The 14,214-nt window shown below is 43.4% G+C and overlaps 1 protein-coding gene across 1 annotated transcript in view; it reads right to left on the bottom strand.

Annotated features, from left to right (window-relative positions):
* The window catches only part of AGBL4 (AGBL carboxypeptidase 4), an 856,716-nt gene that overhangs the window by 180,812 nt on the left and 661,690 nt on the right, over window positions 1-14,214 (bottom strand). Inside the window, exon 7 of the mRNA XM_050977508.1 lies at window positions 2,464-2,553. Within this exon, the coding sequence (XP_050833465.1) occupies window positions 2,464-2,553 (90 nt within the window). The remainder of the gene's footprint in view (window positions 1-2,463; window positions 2,554-14,214) is intronic.

Genomic DNA, 14,214 nt, shown 5'->3' with positions numbered 1-14,214 from the left:
GGAAAATTTGCTTCTCAGAGGGCTTGGCTAGTCAAAAAAACCAACAACAACAAACCAGAACAAACAAACAAACAACAACAACAAAAACAAAAGCCACCAAAGAAACAGGGGCTGTAATAAGTTGTTTCTGCCAGGCTCCAGGAATCTCCTGTTTGGAGTATACAGCTAAAAATGCCTCAGCAAAAACCAGGCCAAAGAGGGCAGGAGGGGAACTGGCCAGCTCAAAGACAGGTAGAAAAGTGAGTAAGGAGTCAGATGTTATCTTCAGGCTTTAAAGAAGACAGTGGCTGAACTGATTAAAACCAAAGATTAATTGGAAAAAATTAAAAGTAGTATAAAGCTTTTTGCTCATTCTCTATCTCCCTATGGACTGATTCTCCATGCTTGGGCAGTCACAGTTCTGGTGTTCCATCCACAAGATGCTGCTTGCTCCTGGGGAATCTTTGGGATCAGTTTCCAGATCCTAATACTCCAGGTGGTGAGCATCATCAAACATTCAAGAAGAAATCTCTCCACCAAGAAAAAAAAATAGTCCTGACACGTTCCATATGCACTGAGCTGGCATCTGGATATAAAATCTGCAACACCTAACTATGCCAAAAAGCTTCCTGAGACTCCAGAAATAAAATTCCTAAGTGTGCCCTCAACTTGACTGCCAGAGGAATCTTTTTTATCCCTTCTTTTGATCCTCCCACACAAAAGTTTCCAAAGCTGGAGCAAGCACCCAATTTCACATTTGGCAGTGCTAGAAACAACGCTGCAATGGCCTTGAAATGTTTGACATTTCCACTTGTCTGGATGCTAATTCTGCACAGGGCAGGGGCTCAGTGCAGAGCCCAGAGCCTCTGGGTCCAGGAGTCAATCAGGAGCTGCAACTCAGCCACAGCAAGTTTCTCATGTGCTTCTCCAAAACTGATACCCCCTTTTCATTTTTTCTTGTATTTTTTGTTTTTCCTGCGCTTTTTTTGGTTTTTTGTTTGTCTGGGTTTTCTTTATTTGTTTTTTTTTTTCCTGTGCTTTTTTTATTACAAAGCACAAAGTTTCCATGAGACAATCAGAGCATGACTTCTATCTAGCTGTTTCATCAGCCTAAGCATGCCACACTCTTTTACACATCCTTTTTTTTTTTTTCTCCTGATTATTTCCCTTTTGAATAAACTCTCCATTATCAAAATAAAATAACATCATTTACAAAGCACCACCTCAGCAGCATGCCTCAGCTTTCATTTCACAGGGCTATGCCAGCAGCCACAAACAGAATCAAAGCAGCCAATTAAAAATCCATATTCATTAACAAACATCATGTGTGCTATAATGCCCTGCATTGACTGTGGCACGGCAGGAGATGGGAAACTCGCTGAGTTTTCCTGCTCTCAGTCTGAAGCACTGTTCCATTAGAGGAAGGGTTTTACCTTTGCTGCTCCAGGCCAGCAAGGAGAGTGTCCTGCCAGCCCCCAGGGCTGGGGCAGCAGAGGGGGCAGCTGCTGATCTTTTCTCTCAATGCTGCCAGACACAGCCCCTTGCCAGGATGAGGAGCACACAGAGAAGGCCATGAACGTGTGCCAGACCCTCCCCACCGAGGTCTTTGGGTACCAGCAGGGCCAGTGGCAATGGAGTCTGTGGCACCACGAGCAGACAGCATAATAAACTCTGCATATGCTTGATTGATGCAGCTCATCGGCTCAGCAGGGCCAGGTCCAAGCTGCTGCAGTGAATTACCAAATTGCCCTGGCTCCAGGGGAGCTGCTTTGATTTACACCATCAACACTTCACTGCTGCAGACTGTCACATGCATAAGTACAATATTTCAGACCTGTACAATGCAGTTATAGGAAGGCGTGCCAGGGTTATTTATTTATTTGTACCCACCAGCCTGAGATTTACAACTCTTTATAAATACAAGCTGGGCAATTTGCTTTCTATTTTTAGCAGGAATGCTTTGTGCAGGAAACAGCTGTCAGCCACTGGGAGCTGTGTTCCTCAGAGCAGCAGCTTCAGACAAAGAGAGGCCTCCTAGAATTCAACTGGAGAGCTAGGGTCACTGCTTTGTGATGGAAAAGAGGCTGGAGATGGTACACAGCAAGAAAAAAATAAGTAGTTAACAGAATAGACCCCAGAAAAACGGGCTGGAAAAGCTCTGAGAAAAGGACCTTTACACAAATATATTGCATATGAGTGTGGCTGTCTCATTCTTCCCAAACAGCTTCAGAGCCCAACCCTGTCCAATTCTGACCAAGTTCAGCAAACCTTCACGAGACTTGGAGACAATCTATTCCTACAGCCTCAAGGGAGATGAGCAGCTGGGTATTAGATGTGAGGCTCTGCTGGTATCCTGATATGCTGATTTCCACTGTGGAAAAATCTGTCACGTCCCCTTTCAGAGCCAAAGCTGTGGCCACCAAGCACGTGCACCAGCAGGAGATCAGATCCCCCCAGACCTGCCAGCCTGGGGCAGACACTCACCTTGGCAGACGAAGGAAGAGGGTGTTTCCCCAGGATGGACCCGTGCTGTGATGAACACCACTTTCTGTTCAGCCCCTGGACGCAGGTTTGCTGCAGCAGAAAGGGGCAGGGGACAGAGGGGGGAAAGCAGAGAAATAAAGATCATTAAGCTGTGCCCCAGAGGTGGAAGCAAACAACTGTTAATTTCTAAAGCCCATCCTTTCATTAGAATTGGTCAGACATTACAAACAAGCACCATCCCTAACCAGGTCTCCTTCCCAGACTGCACAAGGGCTGCAAGACTAATGACATGCAGCCAAACCTGCAACACACAACAACTTCAGCTCTCTTTTTAAACCCCAAGATTTTCTGCAGAGAGTTTAACTGCACTGTAATTGTGCTCTCACTCGTGATAAATGTCCCCCTGGGCCACAGGAGCAGCACTGGGGCTCCAGTCAAGGTAAAGCCAATTGCACCCTGCATTACTCTTGGTCCAAGCCTTAACAGTGCCAGGCAATGGCAAAGTGCTGCAAATTATATTTATTAGGCTTTGCTCTAGAGGATTTAGAGGTGATTTTTTAAAAATCTGTTAAGTGTTTGGGACTGCATCTGCTCTGACTGAAAGAAAAGCTAAAAAAAAAAAATAAAGTATAGAAAAGAGATCAAGATTAAATCCAGGAACCTTCTCCAGTGAGGGCATGAAAATGTGCCATTTCCCCTTCAAATTGCAGATAGGTGGAAGACAGATTTAGATCCCACCTCTGCTGACTTGAACATGGGTTAATCCCTCATTTTGAAACCACACCACTTTGGCCACCTGCTTCAGCCATAAACTACGTGGGTCAACCAGGATCCTGCCTTTGTTTGTGCTGTGACTGCATTTAATAAACAGCAAATGAAAATTATGCTCTTGCAAAATGGGTTCTGGGAATTTTAAAGACTATAAGAGGTCAGGACCTCAGTTAGATGTCTTATCTCAACCTGAGCACACACAGCAGGGGTAATGCTAAACACAGCAGGCTCCAATTGCTAGAGACAGTTTAAATCTTTGTTTTGAAGTAAAAAGTTTACAGACTGGAAACTAAATCCAAGTTGTTTTTTTTTTCTTTTTCCCCTGTTTTAATTAGGTAGATGTACTGCACACATATCCAAAGCCAGACTTTTATTTTCAAAGATGTGTGAGAGTCCTCAAGACCATACCTTAGCTAATTTTTTTTCATTTCCCAAATTCTTAGAAGTGCTCCATTTTCCCTAGGGCAAATCACACCTTACAGAACCATAAGAATAATCAATACATTTTTTGCTGTTCTCAGGAGACAATTGCAGCAGGTTTCTTCTTTTATTTCCTTAGCGTCTCAAAGTCCTGCAGCTGCTCTCCCTATAAGTCAGCCATTCATTTGTTCTCTCTTACACCAGCTTCACCATTCCCTGATGGTTTTGAACCCCAGAGGCAAAGAAATATAAAAAAAGGAAGTCTCTGCCAAACCCAGCAGCTGGTGGGGTCAATTCTCCCAGCAGAAGAAAAGTGGGAGGCAGCAAAAAGGAGCACAACCCCATCAGCCAGGAGCCGAGGACTATCCCACATCATTTGCATTAATTGTGTGGGAGGAAGGAGATAAATCGAGATAAATCAGCAAACCAACTTTAGGGAACAAAAGGAGAAGGCTGGGATCACTTTAGCAGGAGGAGATGAGTTTCCCTCCCCTCTGGGAAAACCAGCATTGCATTAAAGGGGCTGTGGCACAGCACAGGTGTGATGCTCAGCACTGTGACTGCTTTGGATCTGGAACAGCACTGGTCAGGAATCTCTTGGACACAGGATTGGTTTGGGGTGTTTTCTGGCTTTGGCTTTGTTTGTTTTCAGTTATTAAATTGTTGTTATTTATGCTTCATAGCACTTATTAGAATCATTATTATGATCAATAACTTTCACTATGCAAGTCTATTTTAATTGGCAATAAATTAAAACCCCCAGAAGTCAAGTCTGCTTTGCCCCAATGGCTATTAGTAAATGATATCCTTGTCTTTCTCTTGACCCATGAGCCTCTCCTTTTTATTTTCTCCCCCTGTCCTGGATAAGAGGGAGCAGCTGTGTGGGCATCTGGCTGCTAACCAAGGTTAACCCACTGAACAACCACAAAACACTATTTCATTTTATAATTTAAATGTTGCATTAGAAATACATCCTATTTTCTACTTCAGGATTGAAAAGATCAATCAAAATTAAGAAGATTAGGAGTGTATAGCTTTGCTTAGTAGATGCCAAAAGTGCTTAAGCAAAATGACAGAAAGGCACACTCCATTTAGCCACAGCTTTGAGACTTGTGGAAATGCAGATACATCTGTTGTGGTACCATTTTACCCTTCTGAACACCTTAGCAGTGAATCTTAGAAACAAAACTCTTTGATAAAACAGGTTTTTTTTTGGAAGAAAGAAAGTAGACATGTCTGGAATGGTTCCTTTTTCATTTTCTGTTCTGGAGAGTATCTTGAAGATTTAAATGAACATTTTCTCTTCCTTTGAAGACTATCACTATCATCATTGAGGATAATATTTGCCTTGACTTATGACTGAGACCTAAACAATCTGTCACTGTGTGTTACACCCCGGTGTCCTGCTGCTCACCCACTGCCATCCCACCCCTGCTCAGAGGAGAATTCCCCAGAGCAAAGCTGTGGAGATCTGAGATGCTATTCAGAACAATCAACACTAACCTCAACATCTAACCCTGGCTCCCCAGCAACCACAGCAGGGATAAACACCAAGCAAATTTCATACTGAAAGGAAACTCAATGAGCTGCAAGCAAGCAGCTCAGATCTCTCATTCTGAATATCACTGGTGCTGTTTGGCCCTCAACCCATGTTCCTTCCCCTCTAAAGCTTTGGCATGTCAAGCCAGTCACTTAACCCCACTGGCATCACTCCCTCAGCTCTCACCCAGGAAACAACAATTTCCACTCCTGGTTGCTTATTATGCTGCTGCAACTAAAGCAGGGTGGCACAGAAAACGTTTCCTACTTACAAAGAGAGAGTGAGATCAAATTCTAAACCTTCACAGCAAGGCAAGAAATTCACTTAGCCATTTTCATTCAATTTTCATTTTTATGCTACTATAAAAACATGAAAATGATAGTATTTGTATATAGCAGCTTAATGGGAGGTATCTAGAACATTCAAGCAGAAATATTAAATTTATGGAATTCCATTTGCACCACCAAGATGAAGTACTATAACAGAACTGAGGTAGAGCATCACTCCTTAACATCCAGGATCTTTTCTGCTACCTTGTCTGACCAGAATCAGATTTGTGGTGTTTTAGGTCTTGCAGTCATGATGTAGTTTATGATTCAAGTTCACAAATTAGCACTAAGGATTAGAGGTCTGACCCTGGAAGTCTGGTTCAGAAATCCTTGAGGCTGGTGCCCATCAGGAGAACTTGGGAGTGAATTTCACCCCTTTGCAGAGGACTTCAAAGTTGAGAAAGAAACTAGAAAAATCATGTCATCTCTGGAAGGCCAGAAGGCTCTAATCCATGGGAATCCATCATCCTACAAACATAATGGCCCAATAACGATTTGATTTAAATACCCACATATATTTAATGGAATGTTATCCACTGCAAATGAATTCCATATTGCCATCCTGTCTCAGGTACTTTGCACTAGGAGGTGGGCTGCTGCCAGCATGTTTTTATTCAAAACCCTGCAGGTTAAAGACTCCACAGAGGAAATCAAACCTGCTCTATTGCATTACCCTCCTGTGTGCCAGCCCGGCTCGCCTGTGCCCAGCAGAGCTGGAACATCTGTGTCAAAAGCGAGTGCTGCCCCAAGTGCCTCCTCTCCACCACATCAGCCTGCTTCAGCAAATCAAACCCAAGCAGCATTTACTGTACCCTGTCTGTTCCTAAGAGACCACATCAGCACCTAATCCTATTTATTTTTGCTCCTTCTGGCCACAAATGTCATTTCAGGTAGGAGCGTGCATCTCGGCAATGCAAGAGAGCAAAGGAACAGCAATTTTGGTCACTACTGAATCCCACTGGACTTGGTGAGGTCAGATTTTCCTTCTCACCTTCTTATAGTTGGCTTGAGCAGCACAAAGAACCTAAGTGGGACAAAAGGTCGAAATGATGCCACTTGTACCACAGAGTGATGAGCAAAGCCTGGGCTGCAGGTTCTGGAAGTCAGACACCCATTCCTGAGCAGTTTTGCCTGAAATGGGAGGCAGCAGTGCTTTGTCTCCTGTGCAAAAGCCTTGGAAGGCCAGGTCTGTGATGGGGTGGCTCTGCTCCAGGGGACCCTCCCTGCTCATGGACTGCCCTCACCTCCCATCACCTTCAGTCTGTCCTGCATGGAGTTTTCTCTGCAAAGCCTCCTTTGTGCAAGGACCATCTGCTCAGCAATGGTCCTGCACGTAATGCTCGAAGCTGCATCCAAAACCTTCCAAGTTTTGGGTGTTCATTCAGGCTCTGTCCTTGACTCTGTCAGGTGCTTAAGTACATGATTTGTTGGATGGACTTGCATCGTGCTCAGAAATGTGCTTAACCATAATTTTGGCATGAGAGCTGTGCTGAATTGGGGCCATTTTGCAGGAAGCCTGCCTCTGAGATCATTGTCACAATGTTTTAAAGTTGGAGATTGTGCAACTATTATCCTTTATTGCTCATTTCATGCCAAAGTCTCCCTTTCTTTTTACATTCCTCTTAAAAGAGAAGCTATTTTGGAGCATTTAATATTATTTAATCTCTTCACTCTGGCAGCATAGAAATTACAGGAACCATTACAATGGTCCTGTGTGAGCGTATGCTTTATTGATGTATATGCTGACCTAATATCAAATTGATTTTACTCAGCTTTTCTGCTGACCATGGAAAAATGCAAATTGGGTATTATATTTGCACACTAATTTTATTGGGCCCCTGTGTCTTCATAAAAAGATAAAGTTTGGGCTAATAAAAATAAAACATTTCTGGGGCTAATATAGGCAAATGTTTATGTAGGCAGGTAACAAATTGGTTTGTCATTTAGGGGAACATAAAGAGCACTAAAATCATCTTTAGGCAAAATAGATTGGTGGCTTTTGCTTAGCTTTTAGCTTTCATTTGCAAAATCAATTTAATGTAGCACAGTGTCTCAAAGAAAGGGTGACACAGGATTAAGACATTAATTGTATTCCCCCTCCATAACTCCCCCTTATTCAGAGGCCCTGGGATTTGGGTTTGCTCTTGTTCAAAGCAAATTAAATATATTTCAGCAGAAAATGGGAAAAAGGAACCTTTAGGCTTTGCCATGTGTGAGCATCCTATTGGGACAAAGAGGGGCAGGTAGCAAAGCAGGACTCATTGTTCTGAAGGCAGATGCTGACAGAGCTATCAACACTTGTCAGTGCCACCAGGAATCTGAAAGCACAGTGGCTGTGTGATGTTCTTCCTGGGTATGGCTGTGTTCCTCCCTCCTCTTCCCTCCCAGTCCTCTGCCTTGTGCCTCCCTCCTGGCTTCCTGCTGGAATGCTGCTGAGTCAACTTCCATGCCAGTTTAAGGGGACAGGCTTATATCAACAGCCCAACTTCTTTTTGTTGAAAGGAATTGGCCAATTTACATCTCAGAGCAGGCACTATTTCCACCCAGCTCTTGGTTTTCATCCCCTCCTTCCCTTCCTTGCCTCAGTTGCAGGCTGTTTTGGAGGGCTTCCATGTGGTGGGAGGTTACATAAACAGTTTTGATGTTAATACTTGACTGCATTTTCAACGTAATAGCCCAGCAAAGGGATCTGACTGTGAAGCAAAAGGCCAGAAATATCTCCTGGTAAAATTATGCTGAAGCACAGATCGAATGATGCTGCAGAGCTATTTGCAAAATCAGAAATGGCAAATGTCTACAGAGCAGGAGCCCCCTTACCTCCCAGCCACATTTGCTTGTTTTTAATCTTCATTACATCTTGTAAGCAACCATTTTTCCATTTGGGCTCTCTGATGTTGGCAGCCCACTACGCTTTTGAGGCAGGAAAATTAAATGCACGCAAAACCAGTCAAGATACACTCGTGTCTTCCCTTCCTCCTTGTCTCCACTCAAAAAAAACCCTCCAAAAAACTCCTAAAAACCTGAGGTTTTGTTTTTTTTTAAATTATACATATGCATTTGAACGTTGGAACATACAGTCCTATGGATAAGAATAGAAATCTGGAATATGAGCAGCACATTATTCGTCCTCAAACGGCCAAGGTGATGACAACTCCCAATTAAGGATGCAGACAGTAGCATTTAATGTCACCTACCTGCATCACTGTCATATCACAACAGTTTAGCAGGCAGGTCCCCAGCCTGCTTTCTTTTTCCCTTTTCTGCTTTGCTATTTATAAAGTCAGGTTGGAGGGTAGATCAACCCCTTGCCCTCCAGAGACCGGAGGCACGCAGTAAATTATGGGAAGGCTAAGTGGTACATCAAATGTGTCTCCTCAAAGCTATACATCATCTTGTTAAATTTGATGTCTAATCCCAGAACCCCAGGAATCATTCCCAAAATCCCAGAAAATGCATGTGTCCTTCAGATGATATAGAACAAGAAAGTAAAGTTTACCTGCAGGGAAAAGAAAAAAATAAACCACCAAGACAAAAACATTCTAGACACGATTTGCTAAAGTCTTCATTTCACTTGAGTATTTTTCAGTGCCATTTGCTTAAATGCCATTGACTCAGAACTCACCCATCTGTACTTGAATACATGAACTCTGATCTACAGTTCTCACTTTATTTTTCCTCACAGTGGTCGACAATACACTACAAACTGAATAAACCAAACATCCTCTTTACCTCTCTCTAAAAATCTTACATCAGATAGAAATGCAGCTTCTTACATATGCAGCAGCACTTCTCAGTGACAGCAATAATGACCTTCAGCCATTCCAGAGGGTTCTCCTGACTGAGCTCCACAGCCCCTCACCAGTGAGGAGGAGATGGAAACACTCAGGAGCTGCCTGCTGCCCCAGAGGAAGCAGACCTCATCCTCTGGGAAGGAATCAATTCTAACTGGTATCTTTCTTGCTCTCTCTGTTCAGAGCTATCATCCCTCTAGAATTCTCACCATCCCAGTAGCTTTCACTTTTTACAAAGGGATAGAAGTAAAATATTCAGATGCAAGACATTTCCACCTGAAATACTACATTACATGGGTACTTTCTCAGCTTGTCCTTAAAATCCAGGGATTCAGAAGATGATGTTAGGACCTGTTAAAAAGCAATCCTCTATCAGCTCTCTCCAGTGGAGAGGGCTACGGCTGTGTTTGTTTGCTATGAGTATGCATGGACTTAAAGATAAGAGAATAATTTCTGGCAGAATTTCAGCCAAGGTAGAAAAGAGGGAATTACCACCCCCTCACAAAGTAGTCCAGCATTTACAGGAGCAGCCAGGACACCTTTGATCTGTCTGGGTTTTTTTTCCAGTTTTGTGTGGCTTTGCCTGTGATTAACCTTCGGGCTCAGACTTTGCTATATAAAAACTGAGAAAAACCATGTGCACTTCAGAACAGAATTGAGAGTCCCAGAACAGCTACTCTCAAAACTCTCCTAGTTTCTTTGAGATGCACAGCCACATCCTTGTGCTCACCATGGATTTTTCCAAGGAAGGCAGCGCTGAAAATGACATTTATAGCTGCCAGGAGATACAACTCCAGAATCTGTGAGCCCAGCACCTCCAACCTCTCAAGCCAATGGATAAAAAAATTAGGGAAGGAACAAGCTGCAACACAACATGCAAAAATTGGGAAAGATATTTCTGGGAAGCTGTAACTAGGAATTCTCCATTCACTGGGGCTACGTCTCGTATTATTCCCTTAAGAAACAGGCAAAAAGTGTAACAGGAGGAGAATTAGGAAAAAAGAAAAACTTGGCGTGGCCTGAAATAGTGAACAAAGCTGGAGACCTACTCAGGTCTCCTTCTGTGAGGAAAAGAACTGAAAAGCAACCAAAGTTTCAGCCTGCTGGGCCAAAGTCTCAGACCTGGGGGAGCAGTGAAGCCACACAACCACCACTGCCACCAATTAATCTCCTGTGTTCCACCTTTTTGACACTGACCTGAACAACATGAACCCTGCTCTCTCTTATTCTTCCTGAAGACCCATTGAAAAGAAGTGGGGACATGATCAATTACAGGACACAGGAGATGATTATTTTTTTGATTTATGTGTTGCATCAGACCCTCCCTGGGCAGAAGGACAAGGACTGACAGGGTCAGGAAGAATAAAACCTTCAGTGTACAAAACCTTGAAAGCAGTGATCCCAAGCAAGACGTGCAGGGTGATCTGTAAGGGCATTTGGCCTTTACTGAACTATGACTGTGAGCTCTTCAGCAGCTGAGCTAGTGGTCAATAAAAAGCAACCTGCTGAAATGAGATTCATGAAGAGCTGTGCTCCTCAGAATGTGACACTGACCTCTCTGGGAAGCACCAGCCCTCTGTTTGGAGAGAGCCTTGAGCCCACAGGCAAGAGAGAGACACCAGTAAATTGTTTCTCTTTCCATCTTCACCACTTGCCTGAAATCAGAATTCGGCCCCCCACACTCAGCACCAAAAATGAAGATGCTCAGTAGAGGGTCTTACACACCAAATTCAAATTTTGAAATACTTCAGCAAGGTGAGGGATGCAGACTGCCCTCAGAGCTGAAGAGCACACACCCCTGGGGCAGCCAGGAGCAAATCCTTCTTTACTGTCATGTTAGACATTGGCTTCAAATCAGGGTGAGAAACCTACTCTTAATGGAAGCAGCATGGCAAAGATGGGGTGGGAAAGGCCCCATTTTTACAGGGCCCTGCTTTTGTTCATTGATTCTTTGCAGATTTTAATCACAGGGACACGATGCCAGGGAGTCTGTGGCTTGGGAGGAGTCGACAGCCCTAAATCAGCTTTGCTCAGGTGTGTGTGCACTCCATTCCCTGGCAACTGACTCCAGCACCAGCAGGTGTCACAGACACAGCCTCAGACAGGAATATTGCACATATATCAAATCCCAGAGTCTGGCAGGACAAAGTCCTGTCACACCCTTGTCCTTTCCTCCAAAAGGAAGCAGGGAGATGCATGCCTGGAGGCAGGGCACTTTCCATTCTCGTTAAGGACTAATAATTAAGCAAGCTGCCATTCTTATTCAGGTGCTGCTTAGGACATTTTCCCCTCTGTTGCAAAAACAATTATCACAAAGATGTTTAAATTCCACCTGGACACATAAAACCTTCTCCTTCCCCAGCCAAGCTGCTGCCTCAGTCCCCTGCCTTGCAGCAAACTGAGCACAGCTCCTCTCACAGACCTGATCCCTCTCAGAGCTCCCTGGAAGCACCACATTCACTCCATGTGCACCAAGTGCCCACTGATCCTCGTTGTCCTTTTTGTCCCATCATTAGTTAGCAATAAATTCCAGAGGCACAGCCAATCAATACAGCATGGGGTAGAAGGGAAAGCACATTTTGTTGCCTGCACTAGACACACACTGCAAGGCTGTGAGAGCTTTGTAAAACCTAGCTAGTCAGCAAACTGTTAAAACCAATTTATACACACTCACATTCCCTCTCTCAAGGCAATAAGCCTATGGAGAATTTTAATTAAAGTCAAAGGAGCCTTTAAAAGTGGAGGGGGAGAAATCTAGCACAGCGAGAAATAAATTAATAAAAACATGCTCCAAGTTGAAGCTCAAGGGGATCACTCTCAGTCATCATTTATTTAAAGGATGGGACACGTCAAAGATGGGAATGTCAAGTGGGAGATGCTGTGAAGCAGCAGAGGACAGAAGAGGGGCTGAGGAACTGCATGCCACAGCTTCTGTAGCAGATCATTTTTTGTCACTTAGGTTACACTTGTGGCTGGCCACCTGCTGCTTGATATTCACTGGCTCTCAGAGTTAGGCACTGAAATATCTGTGTGCCCTTTCACAGTTGAGCTGGGGAGGACCTTTTAGCTCAGCTGGACCATCCTTATCTGGTGAGCACCGAGTTTCTGTAGAAAATTATTCCTTTCTCTCAGCCTGAGGGATTTTTTTTTCTTGGTATTTAGCCAGCAGGTTTTTTTGCTGAATTTCGTTCAATTTGTCATTTTCTTCTTCCCTTGGTGTTTATATAATTTTAAAATTACTTTCTTTTTTATGCATCATTCTAGCTTTTGCTTGGGCCATAGACTGCTCCAGAGGAACTGACTGACCCCTCCAGAGGTGGGGTCTGCCTTCTACAGGCAGGCAAACCACAGATCTGGTCAATTCTCACATTCCAGAGCTCAGAGGAGAGCTGGCATCCTGCTCTTCACCTGTCATTTTTGCAGCCACCAAATCACATCTTGCAGCCTTCTCCATAGAGAGATTTCTTCACTCTGGGCCAGCTGCAAACAAGCAGTGCCACATTTCTTAACTTTAACAACTCCCAGTATCAGCTGCTGGAGCAACTTCTCATCACCTCTTGTAACAGCTCAGTGGAGTGTCAGAGGCTTGTGGGGATCAATGTCCTCAGCAGCCTCCTGGATCCCAATCTGGGATCACATGGAAATTAATCACCCATAATAAATCACATGATTTTACTGGAAACACACCTACTCTCAGCCTTCAGCTACAAGAATTATGGAGATCCAATATTGACTATCTTGACACTCATTATCTCATTTAGAGAGTCTTGTGCTGTCAATTTTCCAGCTAAATCCCTTGGTAGAAGCAAAAACTTCATGGATTAATAAGACCCCACATTTGTTTCCATGTAAAAGCCTGGAAATACAACTCATTTCCAACGTAGAAAAAAAAATTTCAATTATTCAAAACATTAAGAAGTATATTTGATAGTCAATGTAAATTGAATTATGTTTTGCCCTTTCCCATAAAACAAACCAAAACACCCTTTTCATGGAAAGAGGGTTAGAAAGGTTAAAAAAAAAATGAAGAAAGTCAAAGTCATTACATTCCAATCAAACTTGATAAATATGTAAATTACAGCAACTAAACAATTGTCTTTGACAAATGGCTTCCACGTAATGGATTTTTCATAGTAATGAGGCTACAGTGCAATTGTTTTTTTAAAGCCTTACATTTCTCATTAATAAAAAGTGTGAGTCAGTGTGCACAATGGGCATACATACAAAAAAAATAAAAAATTAAGAAGCAAATAAAATTTTCAGACATCACAGAGTTGACATCACAAAGGGATGCCTGAGATGCTGTCATTGCTTCCATCAGCACTGACACATTGTTGAATTTAATTAAATAAGTAAATAAGTAAATTGAGTTCAATTAAGTGGCTTGAACTTGAGGAGCTACTCAGTGCCAGAAGAAAGCCCAGGACTTTGCCTCTTGCCATTCAGCTGGGGTTTGTTTCTCCATCCAGACCAAAGATGCCAGCTGCAAATGCTACACAGGCCCTACAACACCCATGAAAATGGCAAAACAAGCAAGAAAATCACTTCATGGCATAGAAGTAACTTTCCTGGCCACCAGCATCTTCCTGCCCCTTTGAGTCCACTGGCATTTCAGACCTGGCAACCATCACAGCATCTGTGCATCTCACTACCTTGCTAGTGGAGTTTGAATGCTATTCCAAAGAAAAAGATTCATGGAAGAAGATGACCCTGGACCATACAGTACTGCTGATCATTGTCCTCAGAACATTCCAGTACTCAGCAAGGCATCTCCAAGCTTCTTACTCTTGATTTCTGTTCACTTGATGCATTTTGGAACAACAGAAGGGCAGCACCCAAGGTGGTTTGAGCCTGCAACACCTTTTCCATGTGAAGGAGCAAAGGTTGCAGTGAAAACATC

The sequence above is a fragment of the Serinus canaria genome, chromosome 8 (genome assembly GCF_022539315.1).
Source record: "Serinus canaria isolate serCan28SL12 chromosome 8, serCan2020, whole genome shotgun sequence".
In the NCBI taxonomy this organism is placed as follows: domain Eukaryota; kingdom Metazoa; phylum Chordata; class Aves; order Passeriformes; family Fringillidae; genus Serinus; species Serinus canaria.
The sequence above is the reverse complement of the archived record's forward strand: the minus strand, read 5'-3'. Positions and strand labels throughout refer to the sequence as shown.